Source organism: Callionymus lyra, chromosome 2 (genome assembly GCF_982586985.1).
Source record: "Callionymus lyra chromosome 2, fCalLyr1.hap1.1, whole genome shotgun sequence".
Taxonomy (NCBI): domain Eukaryota; kingdom Metazoa; phylum Chordata; class Actinopteri; order Syngnathiformes; family Callionymidae; genus Callionymus; species Callionymus lyra.
Window position 1 is genome coordinate 28,540,769 of NC_141819.1, and position 18,544 is coordinate 28,559,312.

At 37.7% G+C, this 18,544-nt stretch overlaps 1 protein-coding gene across 7 annotated transcripts in view; it reads right to left on the minus strand.

Annotated features, from left to right (window-relative positions):
- Positions 1 to 16,739, minus strand: part of kif1aa (kinesin family member 1Aa) — a 30,572-nt gene extending 13,833 nt beyond the window's left edge. For 2 of the 7 annotated variants that reach the window (XM_087784481.1, XM_087784478.1), the window contains exons 1-24: positions 16,528 to 16,737; positions 12,870 to 13,027; positions 8,621 to 8,694; positions 8,359 to 8,541; positions 8,214 to 8,279; positions 7,965 to 8,143; positions 7,749 to 7,860; positions 7,603 to 7,680; positions 7,460 to 7,525; positions 7,348 to 7,365; positions 7,195 to 7,273; positions 7,039 to 7,117; positions 6,804 to 6,946; positions 4,749 to 4,787; positions 3,534 to 3,667; positions 3,340 to 3,419; positions 3,014 to 3,089; positions 2,555 to 2,634; positions 1,224 to 1,330; positions 1,069 to 1,149; positions 807 to 987; positions 548 to 620; positions 306 to 396; positions 71 to 219 (exon numbers count right to left, since the gene is read on the minus strand). In XM_087784481.1, coding sequence (XP_087640607.1) covers positions 71 to 219; positions 306 to 396; positions 548 to 620; positions 807 to 987; positions 1,069 to 1,149; positions 1,224 to 1,330; positions 2,555 to 2,634; positions 3,014 to 3,089; positions 3,340 to 3,419; positions 3,534 to 3,667; positions 4,749 to 4,787; positions 6,804 to 6,946; positions 7,039 to 7,117; positions 7,195 to 7,273; positions 7,348 to 7,365; positions 7,460 to 7,525; positions 7,603 to 7,680; positions 7,749 to 7,860; positions 7,965 to 8,143; positions 8,214 to 8,279; positions 8,359 to 8,541; positions 8,621 to 8,694; positions 12,870 to 12,975 — 2,274 coding nt within the window. In that variant the 5' untranslated portion in view covers positions 12,976 to 13,027; positions 16,528 to 16,737. Of the gene's footprint in view, positions 1 to 70; positions 220 to 305; positions 397 to 547; positions 621 to 806; positions 988 to 1,068; positions 1,150 to 1,223; positions 1,331 to 2,554; positions 2,635 to 3,013; positions 3,090 to 3,339; positions 3,420 to 3,533; positions 3,737 to 4,748; positions 4,788 to 6,803; positions 6,947 to 7,038; positions 7,118 to 7,194; positions 7,274 to 7,347; positions 7,366 to 7,459; positions 7,526 to 7,602; positions 7,681 to 7,748; positions 7,861 to 7,964; positions 8,144 to 8,213; positions 8,280 to 8,358; positions 8,542 to 8,620; positions 8,695 to 12,869; positions 13,028 to 16,527 lie in introns of all 7 variants that reach the window. The other 5 variants (XM_087784480.1, XM_087784479.1, XM_087784476.1 and 2 more) reach the window with 4 other exon arrangements.
- Between the last annotated feature and the right edge of the window lie 1,805 nt (positions 16,740 to 18,544).

Genomic DNA, 18,544 nt, shown 5'->3' on the forward strand with positions numbered 1-18,544 from the left:
TTATTGAGGGTCAGAGAGTTCTAAGGAACCTTAGAAATGTCTATAATAGAGTAATGGGATTGACTTTAACCTTCTTTTTGAGCTCGACACTGATAGCGTTAGCCTCCTTTAGGAAGATGGCGTTGCCCCATAAAAGGTCACGAAGTGAGGTGAACTGATAACACCTCCACTTTCGGAAGCTCCACACAGCCAGCTCTCTTTCTTTCTCAGTCCATTGCACTGAGGAAGTAACATTTACTGTTAGCAATTTAGCTCTTATTACATCAAATAAAGACACCGTATATAAGTCTGTGAAGTTTTATTACCTTCCTCCTCTGGCTCGTCCTCTTCATCAGGGACTTCTGGGTAACATCGGTCTACTTGTTTCTGAAGAGCCTCCAGCTTGCTCTCATAATCCTGCACAATAAGAACAACAATAGCCTATAACTATATGTGTACTACTGGGTTTTAAACTGTTCTCATTGTGTGAAAAAAAGAAACAGAATTGGCCATTTTTTTAAGGACTGGATCAGTAACTTGGTTATTTTGACAAAACGCATGTACGTACCAATCTTTGCTGCTCGAGCAGGTGGTTGGCTTCTTCTCTTTCTTTGCGATACTGGTCCTCTAATTCATGCAGCCTAGGAAAACAAATACAAATGCAGGATATGTAAACAGTTGTTTTTTATTGTCTAAATACAATCATTCGAAGTCACAGACTGAAAAAAAGGATGAAAGGTCAAGGTCAGCACTTCGTCTTTCCAAAAGACAGTAAAAACTATTCACGTCCTCTTTTGCAGAGTAAGAGTAAGTGTTTCCAAAATCACCTCTGTTCCATTTCCTGCTTCATATCAATCCCCTGTTTATCCAGCAGCTCTCGCTGGGCGAAAGCCCAGTCCACAGGTTCAGAGGGTGTTTCAGCACAAGGGGTTCTCTCCCTCTCTGCTCTGGCCTGCACTGGGTGGTTGAAGCGAAACACATGACTCTTCCCCAGGATAATGCGGTGTCCTGCAGAAGATTTACAGTAAAAATATTTTAATTACTGTTGTTACTTTGCTTCAAATCATAAAAAGAAGCGCTCCACTAAACCTGATTTCAGGACAGTAGGTTCTGTCACTCGCTTTCCATTGACATACATCTCTGCTTCGTCACAAGGCTCCAGGACAACTGCTGCTCAGGAAACAAGAAAAGAAAATTCAATGTCATTGGCCAGGCTTCATTAAAAGGATGTTTAAAGTGCTTACTCTCTCCTTGAGGACCCGTGGAACAGGTGAATGTGCAATGTTCATCCTTTATGAAGTGCCCGCTGAGGACGATGTCCTGGCGGCTGCTGGCGTCTAAACGACCCACCCTGGAACAAAAGGTCAAAGAAATTGGTTTTAAGAGATTACAATTTTATATGAAACATACAAATGTTGATGAAGCAGATTTTTCAAGGTCATGAAACAGATTTTATTAAAAAAAAAGTAAAGCTTTAACCTTACAGACATACAGTACCATAACTAGGGCTGGGAAAGTATTACAATTTTAAATTTGGTATTAATTAGATTAAGATTTGAACTAGATTTCCATGTCATTTTATTTCTAATAATGATTAAGCAAATAGTATAAATAAAATTGAATAACGAAATCAAAAGTAGTGTAAAGTGGACTTTGATTTTAACAGTCTTTTGTTGTATGAAATCAAGTGGTATAACATTTGTTGTGCAAGCACTTTCCACATCAACACGTTTTTTCTGAAAAATAAACATAATAATGAATAGATAAATGTAAAAGTCCAGAGCCAGAACCAAACTATTAAAACAGGACATTTCTGATATAACAGCACAAATGTTCTTGATCAACAAAAAATATTTTGTACGTTGTATGTTTAATTCACTGAAAGCTAAAAAACAGAGGAATACATCAACAGATTGTTGTAAACTATACAAAATGAACAAACACAAATCATTCCTGTGAACAAAATTTGTATTTGATGTCCGACTTAAGTCTAAAATAAAATAGTGATCAGCATTTGATTGTGTTAAATCCAACAGAAAATGAACCCCAAAAGGCAGAGATGAAATAAAATGCCAGTTCGCCTATGTAGCCGCGTCTTAAGATATGCAATTAAAGTATAAAAAAAATAAAGAAAAAGTTCAGTATTTGCCTTAAAATTAAGATGTGATCGGTTCATAGTCATCGTGGAAAATAATTTATCCAAAATTGACACATCACTTGATCACTCCATCACTCACTGCCGGTTGTCATTCATACTTTAATCTCAGTGTCTCTCACTGCACCTGTTTTCTCGTATGTTCCCGCTCTTATCCCGCAATCTTTCACACACATTACAACACAGTTAATGAAGACCACAAAGCATACACATCGATTATTGGAGCATTAAAAAAACAGGGCATTTTTCTCTTTAAATGCATCAACGATCTAGTGATAAATGTCGACGTTAATAGTTGATGCATTAAAGCAATAATAACTCTTTTAATTGCCCAGCTCTTATAATAACACACAACTTGCAAGGATCTTAATGTTTCAAAGTAAATCTAAAGATAGATTAAAAAAAGTTAAAATAGGTTACCTGGTGATTCCATCTTTGATGTAGTAGAGCAGGCACTCAGACATCAGAGGATCCTCATTAAGGTTAACCAGATGTGGAGTCTGAAAGAAGTAATGAGCCAATCACTCAATATGATACACTCAATCATTCATCAATATTCAAGACAAACACCACTCAGAGGTTGGCACGAGCAGAAGTTCAAACCATGCTTGAAAATGATCTCTTGAGAACAACAACTTATACCTTTAAGTAATTAAAAGTATGCACTAAGTAGCGCAAGTTTCGGAAGTAGAAGCACCCAGAGAGAGTAAGAGTTTTAGCTCAACAGACAAACCTCGTTTGGGGAAAACAGCCCAACCGTATCGATAAACACAGGCTGAGGCTTTCTAGGATTATCGTTCGGCTTCAAAGTAAATCAACAGGCAAATTAGTGACCATTGAGACGATTAAGATTCATATCCAAGAAATAACGACTCTTACCTTCTTTGGTGAGAACACACCAAGTGTTCCACCATCTTCTCGCATGGCTACACCCATTTCTGCAAGTAAGGCCTCTCTGTGGATTAATAGTTAGTTTAGTCATAGTTTACTGTTGGGGCTCCAAGAGTCCTGGTCAATATCACATCATCAAAATTCTGCACCCAAATAAATGACTTTAAATTAAAGGCTGATAATGTGTAAAGACAAATATATTAAAAAATACATTATTTTGACATTTAAGGATACATTCATTTTGTTAAGCATACATTATGCAGCTCAATAAATCAGGTTAAACACATTTTTTCTTAATAAATAAATATCTTTACCTCTCCATTCTGATGGCTTCTGTTCTGCGTAGTTTCTCCTCCCAGGTCTCATTTAGCTCAGCAATGATTTTCTCTGTTTCCTGTCAATACCAATACATATGTTACTTGTTAGTTTATGTTACATTGTTTAAGTCACAACATAATGTTTCTAGTTCTCACAAAAGATTCATTGACACATTACTGCCAGTGTTTACCTTGAGCCTCTCGATGGCCTCCTCACTTCCTGGGCTGAACATGATGCGGTCATGCAGACTGGCGATGGATCCAGCACGGCTGGACAAGGCCGTGAGAGACGGAGAGGGACTCATCCCCGTCATGGCATTGGTCACTGTGGAGAAATCATCCCTTTGATTCACAGCTTGGGCTTTACTGTTATTGTTCGTGTGATCGGACAGGTCTGTCGGAGGGATGCGTTCAGGAATAAAGGTCAGGGCCATTTATGATGTGGGGGGTAAACACATGGGGGGAAACGGCGTCAGGAGGAGAAAAGGGAGAACAGAGAGGGGAGAGAAAGACCATATGTGGCTTGAAACACATCTAACAACAACAACAACAACAACAACTATATATTTTAAGCGAGGCCGAGCACCAGCAAAAAACTGCGTGCAAAGGAAATGAATTAAAAGAGATGCAAAACCAAAGGAGCCATCAAGTTGATAAAACTGCAAAAATACAGCCATGGATCAGATGCATGAAGAGAGAATTGAAACAGTATTTGCAGAGCACTTTAGAACAAGACTCTAGATTCAAAAGCAGCCAGAGAGCATAAGAAAATGCATATTTGAAAGATATAATATTATATATTAACATCTTAATATTTTTATTTAACTGTTATTACGCTTTATAATGCTGAGTCATTTCATATGTATTTAGTCTTTAATGCTGGTGGTAAACTCAGCAGGGTTGCTGCTCACTGACGGTGGATTAAGAAAGAAAACAGAACGAGTGCAGCGCTGTCATGGCAACAGAAAGCAATAAAACGGAAACAACAGTATCACAACAATCCATCTGGACGTGCCTGCTGCCAGCCAGGACACATTCTACATATATTGTCTTTCGGTTAATGAAGTAAGACACACTGGAAAGGCAGTTAGATGGTGGATTTATTATCACACCAGTGACTATGCTCTTTTCTCTGAGAGACTGAAAGATTCACTGTCTCCAATCTCTGATTACTTTTTCGATGTGGCGTCCACCAGGAGGCGACAAACTAGTCTCCGCTTTCATGAATTATTTAACTTGCTGTTGTGGATTTCACAGATCGATTTCTCTGAAACTGAGTAACAAAACGAAAAGCCGAACACACATGTTCTCATGATATTTTTGCAGCAGATGGACGTCTAATTTCAGCGTTATGCAAGAAAGAAGCAAAGCGGCCAAAGAGCAAAAGCCGTGAGCAGAACACACACATTTCAAACCCTCTAACTCAGCGACAGAACCCCGAAATGCTAGAAGGAAAGAAGAGTTGTGAAAAGAAAAGAAAGAGAGATAAGTCATATGAGCACTTCCAGTTAATTATTAAAACATATAATTTGCTCGAAACAAAAATAACAAAATGTATAGTGTTTTTTTTTAATGGATAGCCACTATCTATATGTTTTGATTTTATGTGTATAATTTTTATTGTGGAAACAACTTTTATTTTTTATGTGTAAAATGAGTTGCTGTTTTTTATTATCTTCTCTCCCCACTGTGGGATATATAAAGCTATCTTATCTTATCTTATCTTATCTTCTCCATAAATACACAGAGATAATTTTAATTAATTTTTAAAAACGAATGACCAGCCATGACTCAGCTACCGACAAAACTACTTTCCAGATTCACTCAATCTTCTGGAAAAACCAGTCACCATCTGATAAACCAGTAAATGCTCTAGACGAAATAAGGTCGCTCTTTTGACTCGTCAATGTCTCAACAACTGTATTCCTCTCCCAGCATCAAAGAACAGAACCAACTGACCCAAATACGTTCTCTTCAATCTCAATTTGCCCTCAGCTGGAATAACATGGCCTCTTTTGCCACTTACTTCAATCTAAGTCATGCCCTTTAACAGAACCACAGGCAACCACATTTGACGTTATATAGAAATATATGTTACTTCCAATGTTTTCAAACTAGCCTTTTAGATTTAAAAATTTGTAGTTCGTCTCAATGTCTAAATCAACTTTGAATAGATTTTAAACTATACTTTAGTGTTTCTTAAGAATTTTTTTGTCGCAAGCGGGAAGTTCTTTAAGCATTCTTTTTCCTGCATTTTGACTTATATTTTGATGTTTAAAGTTTTGTGGTTTCATTGTGAATTTGGCACATTTAAAGGATACTTTTGTACAACTTCCAACTCTCCTGACTCACTCACATGTTTCAAATGTTGAAGTCTTCATCTCCAGGATGCAGCAAGTCTCTCATCATGACACTGTTTTGAAGTTATTACTTTATACATTTCTCTACCAGCTGAAATCTTAGCGAATGAGAGGTTACGAGAGTCCATTATGACATAATAATGGCTGCACTGCTCCGCCAGCCAGCTGTAGTCACGCCCGCTTTGTTTATACAAAGAGTCCCTTGTAGGTGGAGACTTCAGTGATTTATGATGTGAGGTGACAAACCTCGATGCTCGACGAGCAGATGGTTATGTCAAATAGGATTTTCTGTAGTGAGAGGGCTTAAGCACATTTTCTACTGTAAATATTTCAGTTAAAAGAGAGTTTTGTACAAACAGACACATACTGATGATTACAAAAGAGTCCAACATCTATTTAAGACACACTTAAAACAACACACTAGTTGCTCTTTAAGTCTAAACTCATTGGAAATGTTTTTTCCTTATTAATCTGTTGCATTTTAACTACAGTATATAATGAAAGCTACATAAATGAAACCATTTGCTGGATTATCTTAACTCCTTAACCAGCTAAACATAGTACAAAGATGAAGACAGAGATAATCCTGCTCTCATACAAAACTCCAAATGGAAGACCACAGAATATCTTCACCGTAAATAGCCTTCTGGCCTTGAATTTGAAACTCATGCTCTAAACACTGTATATGGTCAAGCCTACCAAAATAAAAAAAATGTTCCCTCAACCTGCAAGATTTCAATCACTTCTCCAAATGCGAGTGATGACTCTGCAGTAATTCAGATTTCTCCAATCTTTATTCTGCTGTATTATTTAGTTTGAGTTTCCACTATCAGCAAGTTATTAAAATGGCATCAACACAGAAGTAAATCAAGTCAAAGACAAAACCTTCAAACATTTGTAAATCCAGAGGAAACTAAAGCCCTTCAGCAAAATCTGAGAAGTGAACAAACTTCCATACAAAATAAGGAACATTTCTTTGTTTGATTGAAACAAATGAACAAACCTACGTGACCAACTCGACCATTCCTTATGAGGGGGTATTACAGAGAAGTCAGTTGACACACATCATTAAGAAATATGACACGATATACGTGCACTTACTGTCAATGATATCACCCAGGCCTTGAGCGTAGAGAAGGTCTTTCAGACGCGACACCTCGTCCTTCAGCTCGCGCACCAGTCGGTTGTTGGGATCCTCGTTGATCACAGCATTACACCTGATCTGTTTGGCACGATCAGCATATCTATATCCATAGGATAGTACATGAGTTAATAAATTGTTGAATGATGCAACATCCAAACATTGCTGGTAACAAAGAAGAGTCATAATCTGGACCTGAGTGTGCTCAGAGTTTCATCATAATTGATGTCTGCTGGACTCAAGGCAGCGACCATCGCTGTTCGAGAATTCCCACCTGATCAGAGAAAAAAAGACTATTATGAAGTAATTATGGAGGTAGAATTACTGCTCAATAGTATCGAGTATTCATACCCAAATTTTCTCTAAGGAGCCAGGTGAGAACCGAATCTCTGTAGGGAATATGACTCTCAACCTTCTTCTTCTTTTTATTCTGTGTCAAATGTTAATAGAGTTAGTGTCATAAACAAGACTAACAAATCAAAATATTTGTACAACAATGATTACCTTATTTAGACTCGAGTCCTAAAATGCAGCAGGAAATTATTATTTATATTAGAATATTATCTTATTGATGACATCGAGAATAAGATGAGTTTGACTATTCTTCTATTCTTACCACTTCCGCCAAAGCAGAGATGACTTTCCCCAGCGTGGTCAGAGATTTGTTGATATTTGCTCCTTCCTGTCACACACAAAGTTTTTTCATTTTAAAGTTATTAGAAACCCAAAAATAAACCACAAAGAATCCAATATTTTCACCTTCAGTCTTGTGCCTTTAGCTCCGGTGGAATCTGCCCTCTCGCTGCCAGCTAAATCAACCAAACTAATTTTGCTGACCTAAGAAATAAAAAGTTAAGATTATTGTCTTTTCATTTTAAAGTGCATCTCACAGAGAGCAGCTCTACCTTCTCGGAGGTGTTATCAGAATCAGCATCATGCTTTTTCTGCGTGAATATGATGTTAAAAACGGCATGTGAGCGACTGCTGGTCTCATTCATGTTGGTTGCAGCCACCGTCCTGGACACGGAAAAAGGAACAATTTAACTTGCAAATATTCATAATGGAAAATCAAACATTGGAAACCAAGCCATCTGATGTGAGCATATCCAAGTAATAGTGACCTGGCTTTGTTCCCTGAGTCCATCAGGTCCTGAATGTCATTGTAGGAAGTGACAGCCAGCTTGGACAAGTCCTCCACATATGGACCCATGAGAGGATGTTCTCTGACACGCAAGTTTCCTTTGTTTTTGGGGTTTAGCAGGTCACGTACGCGTTCACAATAGATCTCCATGTAGCTAACCTGATCAAGCATAAGGAGAAAAACCATATTCAATAACAGATCATTTGCCGTGAAAAGAACCAATTCTTACCTCTACAGAGTAAGACATGCTGTTGTTTGTGTTGTCGTTGATTTTCTTAAAAAGATCTTCACATAACTGTAGAAGTAGAAGACATTTTTAATACTAGAAAATATGATTTGATAATTCAAATTAATGTGTTTAAATATCACCCCACCAAAGGAATGATTCCTTGTTGGTCTTTCACATCCTGTTTCCCCATCATGGTGTAGGACTTTCCAGAACCCGTCTGACCATACGCAAAGATACAAACGTTGTATCCTTCGAAGGCGTGAAGCAGCATCTCCTCTCCGATGTCTTTGTACACAAGCACCTGAGAGGCGAAGTTGGCATCCTCTGGCTGCACACAGAGATTAACACTTGAAATTAATCTGAATTTCAAAATAATATGACAACCACTGTGAAGTGTGAAGAGCTACCGAAGTGTGGGACCAGTAGGAATAGTCGAAGTTGAAGCTCTTGTTGTCTTTGGCCTGTTTTGGATTGATAATGGCTGAAAGAAAAGGAAAGAACCATAGTTAGGGACAGATGAAAAAGTACACAGCGGGTTGCTCCAAAAAAAGATAAAACTAATCGCAATAATTGTTGTTTATCACCGGCAACACATAGAAATATTGTTTTGTGTTGTGTCTGTGCATCGAGTAAGAACTTGCGGATCAGCAAAATCTAAAATATGTCTCATATTTGAGTCATAGCAATGGTTTGTGTTGCCTTTTCATGATGAATTTTGATTACTAAGTTTAGCTTGAAGTGTTGCTTTAGGTTTGTTGAACATTCTTCTACATTTATTCTTATTCGATAAAAGAATGTTAGGGCATATAAATGACACCATGGGGTGACTCTGTTTGTATTACATAGAGAACTATGGTAGGGGTGTCAAATGCTGAACAAAAAGGATATTTACCAGGAAGTATCAGTCTCATAATATCTTATTCTTCGAGGCTTGTTATATATCAATCATCTCTTCATTTCCTTCCTCAACAGTTTTTTTTGGTAATACAGTCTTTGTTTAATTCTTGATGAGAAAATAATCTCTGTTTTTTATCTTATCTTAAACATAAACATGCCTATTGATCAAAATATCAACATCAGAATCAGAAAAGTTTATTGCCACATAACATATGATTGTTTATGGTGGCAGTACGGAATAAAAGTTTAAAATAGGATAATTCACAAAATAAGACCATAACTTGAATTTTAATCTACTTGGTATGAGCCAACCATCTGGTAGCAAGCCACGTAAAATGACTTGATGGGCCAGATTATCCCCAACAAACCTTGAGGTTGACACATATGGTGACAAATTAATCTGTAAATTGAGTGTCAGTTCTGAGGTCGTGCCTGTTTTGAAATAAATGCTGAAGCCATCATCTTCAGATCAAACTGTATATTTAGGAAGTAAGACGTCTAACACATTTTCTAGTGTACATTTTCTGGTTAAATCAACGTCATGTTGGTCCCTGACGGTCCTCCTGGGCGTCGTGAGCATCCGTCACTTCTCCCCGTAGCTTCAGGTAAGAACATTATTGAGGATTGAAAAGCATTTAAATTTCTTGACAAGTGAGAAAGATTACGTCAAACCAAAATAGGCTTCAATATTACTCAGTTAGATTTTAATATGTTGCACATTCAGAGCAGTTTTAAAATAATCCTTCAAACACACATTCTTTGTGAAAGCCAATCTTGTTGAGTATGATGAGTCAGCGGTTTACGAGTGGCTGGCCCCGAAAGGGAAGTCATAAATGTTGTCTGGTGAAGTCAGCCATCAAAAAAAAGCTTCCTCCCTTTGCTCCACGAGCTCGAGTCAACAACCGGCTGCTAATGCAGACCCGGTCGATAAAAGCTGAAAGTACCACCTCGAGTGAACCTTGACGTTGCCTCTTTCAACACTTCTGTGTCGCGGTCAATGAAATATAGGTTAGCAATGTCATCTCTGGTTTAAAGATTCAGACCAATTCATCATCATATTGACCTCATGTTTACTGGACACAAGACCATCGGTTTGCACTGCAGCTGCATTATTTTGCAAATAAATCCTTAATTATTCTAATAAATGTTACTCCCTTTTTAATATATAGTAGGTTATTGTTAGTGTTTATATAATGCAATAATAATGCAACAGTGCAATATATGTTTTGTGTACTTAATATACATGTTAGATCGAATGAAAAACTTAGAGTCAAACCAGCAGACCGTAAAACTAGCCTTTCCCATCAGCAAGTAATGAGATTTCTTGGGAAAATTGAGGCGTTAACCACCTCTGAGAGCTGCAACTGCATCGAATGCTGACTGGAAGATATAAAAAGAGGCTCTGAAGCTGGTGGTTTGCAGCATGATTCATGCAGTACTGATTTCAGATTAGCTCATTACTGCAGAGTGATTGGCAGTGTGTGTTTTTGTGAGTGTGTGTGTGTGTCTGTGTGTGTGTGTGTGTGTGTGTGTGTGAGTGGAGACTGCAGAAGGACTCATCTGCCCTTTTTAAATTGCAATAGCAACCTCCAGTGACGTCAGAGGACATTGCTTACGTCGGTCATTTCCAGCTGAGGCCAAAATCAGCAACATTATAGAACCCAGGATATGTCTTCAACCCGAGCGCTTTTCTGCTTTGTCAATGTTAACATTTATGTAGAATAACATTTATATGCTTTCAGTGACATACAATATGATATTGATTTAAACCTCTTATTTTTTATTATGATTTGACATAATATTTTTGTATTGTATAAGAACTTTCAGCCTAAAATACCGAATTTGTTGATCTTAAAAAACGATTATAAAACTATCTTTAAATTAAGTGTATTGTAAAATTATAGTTTCTCTGAATCTTATCTTCACAAAGTTATTTGTTTGAATGTGTATAATGATATTACCTCTTGACAGAGATGCTACTTAAATCTGTTATGACGGATTTCCTGTTTACCTCGAGCCACTGGATCTCAATATTTGTCTGCGATTGTTACGGCTGACCTACCGCGGTCAATAGGAGAGGAGATTCAACTTTGTCAGCGGGTCTGCCTGTCGGGACGTAAACCAACTGACAAGAGTTCTATTTATAGGTCAAGTTCAAAACGGTTGAACAGATCCATGACATGAACTTGTCTTCAAGGTAATAAATAGAAAAGTAAATTAACCAAAAACAACAGAGAACCACTGTGGCTCTGAATGTCACTGGTTATTACATTTTTTCTTGGAGATACACTGGTGCAAAAACAAGTGCACACATTCTTTCAGCACCCTGTCTCTTGCATCTTAATCAGCCTCAGGTCAGTCAAGAGAATATCTAAAACAAGTTCTCTGCAACTTGGCTCCTTTGTGGGAGCAGGGCTGTGGAGCCAAACAAGAGTCCTGGTGAATACAAAGGAAAGAAAGAGATGCATAGACAAGCAGCCAGCATGTCCTCCTTCCCCAGACTCTGGGAAGACAAGGATGCATTCATACCCAGCCTCTCATACTCCTCCAATGATCCTTTCAGGCCCTCAGTCACCTCTTATCCATTGGTTCACATCCAAGGCTGTTCTGAAGAGGACAATCTTGTCTGCAGTATGCCACACACACACACACACATACAAATCTACAGTATTTAACTCCATTTCCAGTTCCAGTTCCATTTTGCAAGATGAGGGTCAAAAATATGCTACATTAAAGTGGTAAATGTACCTTATTCATTTTATCTACTTTGGTTGGAAGCTGGAGTAATTCTAAATATATTTAAATTACATATGTTGGAGGTTTTTTTTTATTCCACCTATTCATTTTTTTTAATCAAATCTGTAGTTGTGTTTAAAACAGTCAACTACAGCAATGTAACTCACTCCTATTGGAGTACATATCTTACCAACTGAATCAAATTAAATAATCTGTATTGAATAGAATACCACAACAATACTAAGCATTTTGAGGTGCAATCTTGTTTATTTTCTACTAATCAAATGACATAAAACCATTCAATATTGTTATTTTCTGTGATTGAAATGGGGAAGAGAATAATACACTGAAAATCAGCTATTTAACTAAAACAATTACCACAAAATTGACATCTCTGACACAGAACAAAAAAAGTGTTTAGTTAAGGTAAATTAGTCAAAAGTAAAAGTAAAATAAAATCTACAATTGAAATAAAGCAACCATACAAGGTGCCCATCAGCCAAAAAAAGAGCAAGGAGTCGGGAGGGGAACTAAATTAGGCCATAGAGTAAATATTTCAACACGACTCATCTATTATTCACCAATGACTTTACCTAGCCATCCAGAGTACAGATCGAGTGTCTTTCCAGTCTCAGGCCAGAGATCTAACTTTGAATGGAAGACTGGTGGACGCACACAAACTGTGCGAGAAAACAAAAACCTTGTTCATGGATATCATGTGACAAACAACAAAAATATTTGACTTCAACCTTTGAGGGTTTCTAGAATACCTCTGACAATTCCACATTAACTAATGGAATTGTATGTGTTACAGCTTCTTTTGTAAGTCTTGTAAGTCTGTTTATATGTCACCAAGATGAGAGATCAGTACTGCTTTTTTATTTTGGATTTGAAGCAGATCAAAGATGTTGTATTAGATAACATATTTACAGCACTTGGTTCTAAAAAGAATATGGCGTCAAGTATCTCAAAGCGGGGTGTAGGCATATCTTATGTAAGAAACGTTATCAAAACAATGCTTACTGGTTGTGTTCCCAGACATCTGAATGATGCACTTGCTTTCTTTTCCAATCTCCCTGGAATTGAAGGGGCGGACCCTGACCGCCACCTTCACTGAAGCTCCTGCCATGGTGCTAAACTTTTAGCACCTTGGGCGGTTTCCTGGGGTTACTCCGGGTGGCCTGAAAAAGACAAATGCAGTTTAAAACGTGAAAGAATGTAAATCATTAAATTTAATCTGATGTGGTGTTAGTCGTGAATTGTAAAGGGCATGAAAACACAGAAAAAGAAAGCCCAGATAAAAAATAAAATAAAATAACTGGAAAATGGTGAAAATTTTGGACACATGAAGAATTAAGTCAATATATTGGTGAAATATAAGGTATACATCTCCACACAAGTCAAAACATCACATATTGCCAGCTACTGTTGGTGAATGACATGGCACTATTGGAAGACATAGACATGTTTTGTAACACATTTTACAATGTTAAGTCAAGTTATTTTACCAATAGCAAATCATCTAAAATCTGTATTATCCATAATTGGAAGAAAAAAAGTTTAAGAAAAAACAATTTATATCGACATTAGGGGTGTGTTTTCGCAATAACATGGCAAAAAATACATACCACGATACAGGGACAACAGTACGATATATAGTGATACTGTAGGAACAATGGTATATTTGTAGTATTGTCGAGTAATTGCAACACAAAAATAAACAAACACTATAAGAAAATATTTGCAGTATAATTGTAAATGTGGAAAAAAAAAAGATTTATTTTATTTTAAACACATTTATCGAATTGTAAATCATCACGAACTACAGTAAAAAATTAATTACGGTTTGAAGCGAGAAAGAAAACGATGAAGTGCAGTCGAATATCGATACAGTTTTGTTAAAAGAAATATCACCATATCAATCTTTTCTAACACCCCTTCCATGTTTTCAAACATCCCTAATCGACATTCATGACTATCCACGTTTCAGATAACTAATATAAAAAGTTTGAAGCACACATAACATTTTTTATTGAGACTGACAAATGTCCAGCCAAGGCCACCTTCACCAGGAGACCAAGGGCATGTGCCAGGGGTCCTAATGTTACAAGTTAGTTCATGTGCGAACTCAAGTGTGAATTGTGTGTAAATGGTTGTATGTCTCTTGTGTGACTGACTGTCGACATGTTCAGGGTGTCCCCCGCCTCTCGCCCGAAGAAACAACCCGTAGATAATAATGGTAGAAAATGAATAAAATGTCTGTAATGTTCTGTGCTCTGCATATGGTTTAAACATCAGATCTTTAAAACTGTTCCAACAAAAGTGATCTCTTCTCATTTCATCACCCAAAGTCACATTTTTTGTCGAGTCATCATCTAATACTGATTTAAGTCACCTTCGAGTAAGTGAAGATCATATAAAATCAGTTTACGATAGTCAACGGGACATCATTTAATATCATCTAAAGTTGAGAAATTTCAAGTCATCGTGTCAAATCTTATTATTTAATGCAGTAAAATTAGCCCGATCCAAATTTTATCTCTTGTGTTGCATTCAATCCACACAGTAGAATAAAAGCAGCATGCGTGGTCAGCTACGTGGACGACACATAATGAAGCCGTAACAAAAGAAGTGCAGCCGCAGCTAAATGTCAGGCTGGTGTCGTAGCTTTCTGTGAGCCTCAAACCCTGTGTGTGTGGGTCCCACACATTCACCTGACATGCCTGTCACAACGTGTAATAAAAGCTTCACATTAGCAAACCAATATACGGCTGTGGATTTTAATGTTTCCTGGCATTCGGCGTGAGCCACCGTGACTCATCAGTGACAATGCGATTAAAAGTGAACGTCTTCATCAATATGTTGACCGCAGAGTAACAATATCCGGCCCCGGGGCTCAATGACTGGACCATGTTTTAAAGAATACTTTATAAATAAGTTCACTGACAAGCATCCACGAATATAACTCTATCTGTACCTCCAATCATCGATTTCTGGCGTCATTGTGATTGAGTGTATTTAAACTGCTTATCATGTCCAGGTCGATTGGTGTTGCTAGTTCAGTCATGGATTATCCCTTTCCCCCGGCTCATCAGCCATCAAAGTCTGAGACATTATTCAACAACCAGAGGGGGAATGTAATCTCTTCACCTTGTCGTGAGAGTCCAGCCTCTGACCAGCTGGACCTTGCCTGGAGATCATCCAAAAGAAGGTATCCTATCAGATGCTCGACACACTCGCTGGCTTCAGTGTGAAGGGAAACATTGCTACGCTGAGTCTCTGACCGATAACTTAGCTTCTCATCTTATTGGTTAAGAATATCTACACACGGTATTACAAACAACATTAGCTTCTATCTAAAGAGTAAAGCCATGGTTTCAACATTATTCTTGTCACAGTGACTTTACACTGAGGAGGCAGGTCGGTGAGAGTGAAATAACTCTATGGTCTGTAAAAAACATTTTCAATATATACAGATGAGACACTTTAATGTGACGGTAATTAAAATAAATGAGCAAAATACACAAGCCAAAAACACACACAAAACAAAAAAATATATATAAAGTAGATATATAAGAGCTGATGTCACTTGTGTGTTGCTTAATAAACTGATGATCCATGTGAAGATTGTGACTTCCTCAATAAAAGCCAAGTCATCCCCTTGACTCTGTGATCTCCTCGTCTCTTCGGCCGATCCTTCCCCAACAAATTGGCGAGCTACCCTAGTTTTTGCCATCGGAGGGAGAGCTGCAAAACTCCTATGAACGTCACAGCCGAAAAACAGAGGTGAGATCAATTTTTTCTCCCTCTTTTGAGTATTTATTGGCCTTCGAGAAGATTTAAGTGAATATAAAGCAAATATCTTTGGTAAAAAAAAAAGTGCTTTTCTACCAGACTTAAATAAAAGGGTTACATAAAATACAACAAATTATTCATTTTTACCATATTTACTGTTGGCTCCACTACTTAGCTTGATGCCAACCATATACAATACTGCTGAATATTAATTTGTCATTATATTGTATACATATATTTATATATAATATATAACTCATTTCCCGAGGGAGATCTCCAGAGGGATTAATAAAGTCTATCTAATCTATATGGTTTTAAACTGTAGGAGGAAAGGGCAACATCTACATAATCTTCATATAAAATCCATAATATATCTTCTAATCTTCTTCTATATCTAGCTATCTCTACCCATCTTCTCTCTGGTGATGGAGCTCAGCTGGGCGGCCACCATTTTCCAAAAGGTGCTGATGTGTACTCCTCGGTGACGTCATATGTACGCAAGTTTACCATTTAAAGATTGAAAGCTACACTTGTAGCAAGTTAGCTTAGCATCCCTGACAGCAAAGTCAAACACGACACGTCAAAACAGGGATGTTATATTATTATTATAGGTGAATTATGTTTGTAAATATTGCAGTGTTTTCTTGGGCAAATAAACACGTCTGGCAAACGCCCTTGTTTGCCCTTTAATATAACATTAAAAAAAATGTAATGTCATTCAACCATGTTCCGTCTTTTATCCATTTTTAATCGAGCACTTCCACGGCCGCACCCAGAGCTCCATCTCTCCCCAGGAGGAGACACACCGCCACTGAATACAGCGGCTCTTTAACAGCACAATAATGGAGACGTTATAGAAGAAGAAAAAAAAAGAGAGAAAACTCACCGGAGAAAGAGTCTTTCAAACAGATTTACCGACACGACCTCCTCCTCCTCCTCCTCTGGTCTCCGCCAGCTCCCGGCTCTTCAGAAGGAGGCTGACAGCTGAGCCATGAGTGTCCGCCCGCGCCCTGCTCTCTCTCCCGGCTGCTCGCCTCGACGACGAGTCGCTCTGGTCCCGGTCCGAGTCAAAATGGCTCTGTTGGTGTCTCCGAGTCTCTCGGAAGGATGCTCGAGTTCCACTGAGCCGGTGACGTCACGGGGGAGGGAGGTGACGGCGTCGATGCAGAGGAGGAGAGGGAAGGAGAGAGGGGGGGGAGGGAGGGGGAGAGGGGGGAGAAGCATCGCTATTATGATCAAGAGATGGTCATTGAACTGCAATTTAAATCACAGAAATTAAACAGTTTAAATTGACTTAACATGTCAACATTTTACAGCGTTATGTTCAGAGATTTTAAGAAGTGGACTATAAAGGTTACGATAAATCATTATAATATATTACAATTTGTTTGAGGAAACAATTTGAAAAAATATCTTAAGGCCTTTTAGTTGAGTGAGGAAACGATTCAATTCAATTAAATTCCATTAAATTCAAATCATTTCAATTCAATTCAAGACACTAAAGTATTAGTAGAAAGACTATATTAAAGAAAATAAAAACAGATCCGAGCGAATCAACAGTGAGTGAATCACAGTGTGACAGTGGTGAGGACAAACTTCCTTTAAGAAGGCAGAAACCTGGAGCAGAACCAGACTCTGTGTTGAAGGCCTCCTGCTGTGACCTAGTGGGACTTCCTTTTTTTCTTATTTATATATATATATATATATCATTTTTTTTGATGGTTTATATTTAAATGAAGTGTGCGTAAAATAAAATGATTAAAAATGAATAACACAAATGTTAAAAATTAAAAAAAAAATTTACAATACACATCATACTCATTTTTGTGTTCCAATTAAACGGCCCCAATATGGCAGCAGGCATTACGTCGCCAACAGCTAAAAAATACTCCTTTGAGATCCTGGCAATGACTGAGATCGAGAGGATACAATCAATTCCTGCAGCTTTTAAAGCTGATTTTTTTCAAAACAAATGAAGCAGTAATGACTTCTTCAAGAGTCATGTGATCTGTAAAGTCTGCAACACCAGAGTCAAGTACTCGACAATACTACAAATATATCCTTGTTATTACAGTATCACAACAGATCACATTTTTGCTAACTATGGAAGTATATCAGTGTCATCAGAATATTGAATTATTTAATGTAAGATTTCAAATGTTGAATTTGTTTTTTGTTTTGTTTGTGTGTTTGCGTGCTTGCGTGTGTGTATGTGTGTGTCTGTATGTGTAATTGAATTACATATTTTCTATATTGGAATTTTAAAATGTTGTTTATTGAATGGTTTTATAATTGTGACACTTTAAAAATCTTCAAAATGATTTTTTTCCTTCAGCATAGAGTTTAATACTATAATTCCAATAATTCAATAATACATTTTTCAATTTAATTCATTTCTGTACTGCTTATTCCCTAATGGGGTTTGCTGGGGGGGATGAAGCCTATCCCAGTTTCTTTGGGCGAGATGGCGCCAGTCTGTCGCAGGGCATTTTCTAATTTCATTTTTAATAACGGTACCACAATACTTTGAAGGCGGAGATGTCATCCTGCACAAATCATCCTTCAGAGTGGTTTAGTTCTGACGGGGGGGAGATGAGAAGCACGATACTGTCAGTGTGTCCTTGCAAGTGACCCGATGTGGACACTTAGTGCAGTCGTGTGATAAGATTGAGATCAATAAATCTCTTCACGATCAGCTTCCTGAGGGCTCTAGGATGTTTCACTGCATTACCATCTATCTGAGTGCGCGTGTGAGTCGTTCACAAGTGGCTCTTCAATTTTATTAATTTGCTGAGTATGCATTAAAAAAAAGGCGAATGATTTTAACGTGTAGCTGATGAGAGGCTCGAGCTGCTGGTTATCACTGGAACCGTCTGATCACTGGCGAGTTACTCAGGTTTCAG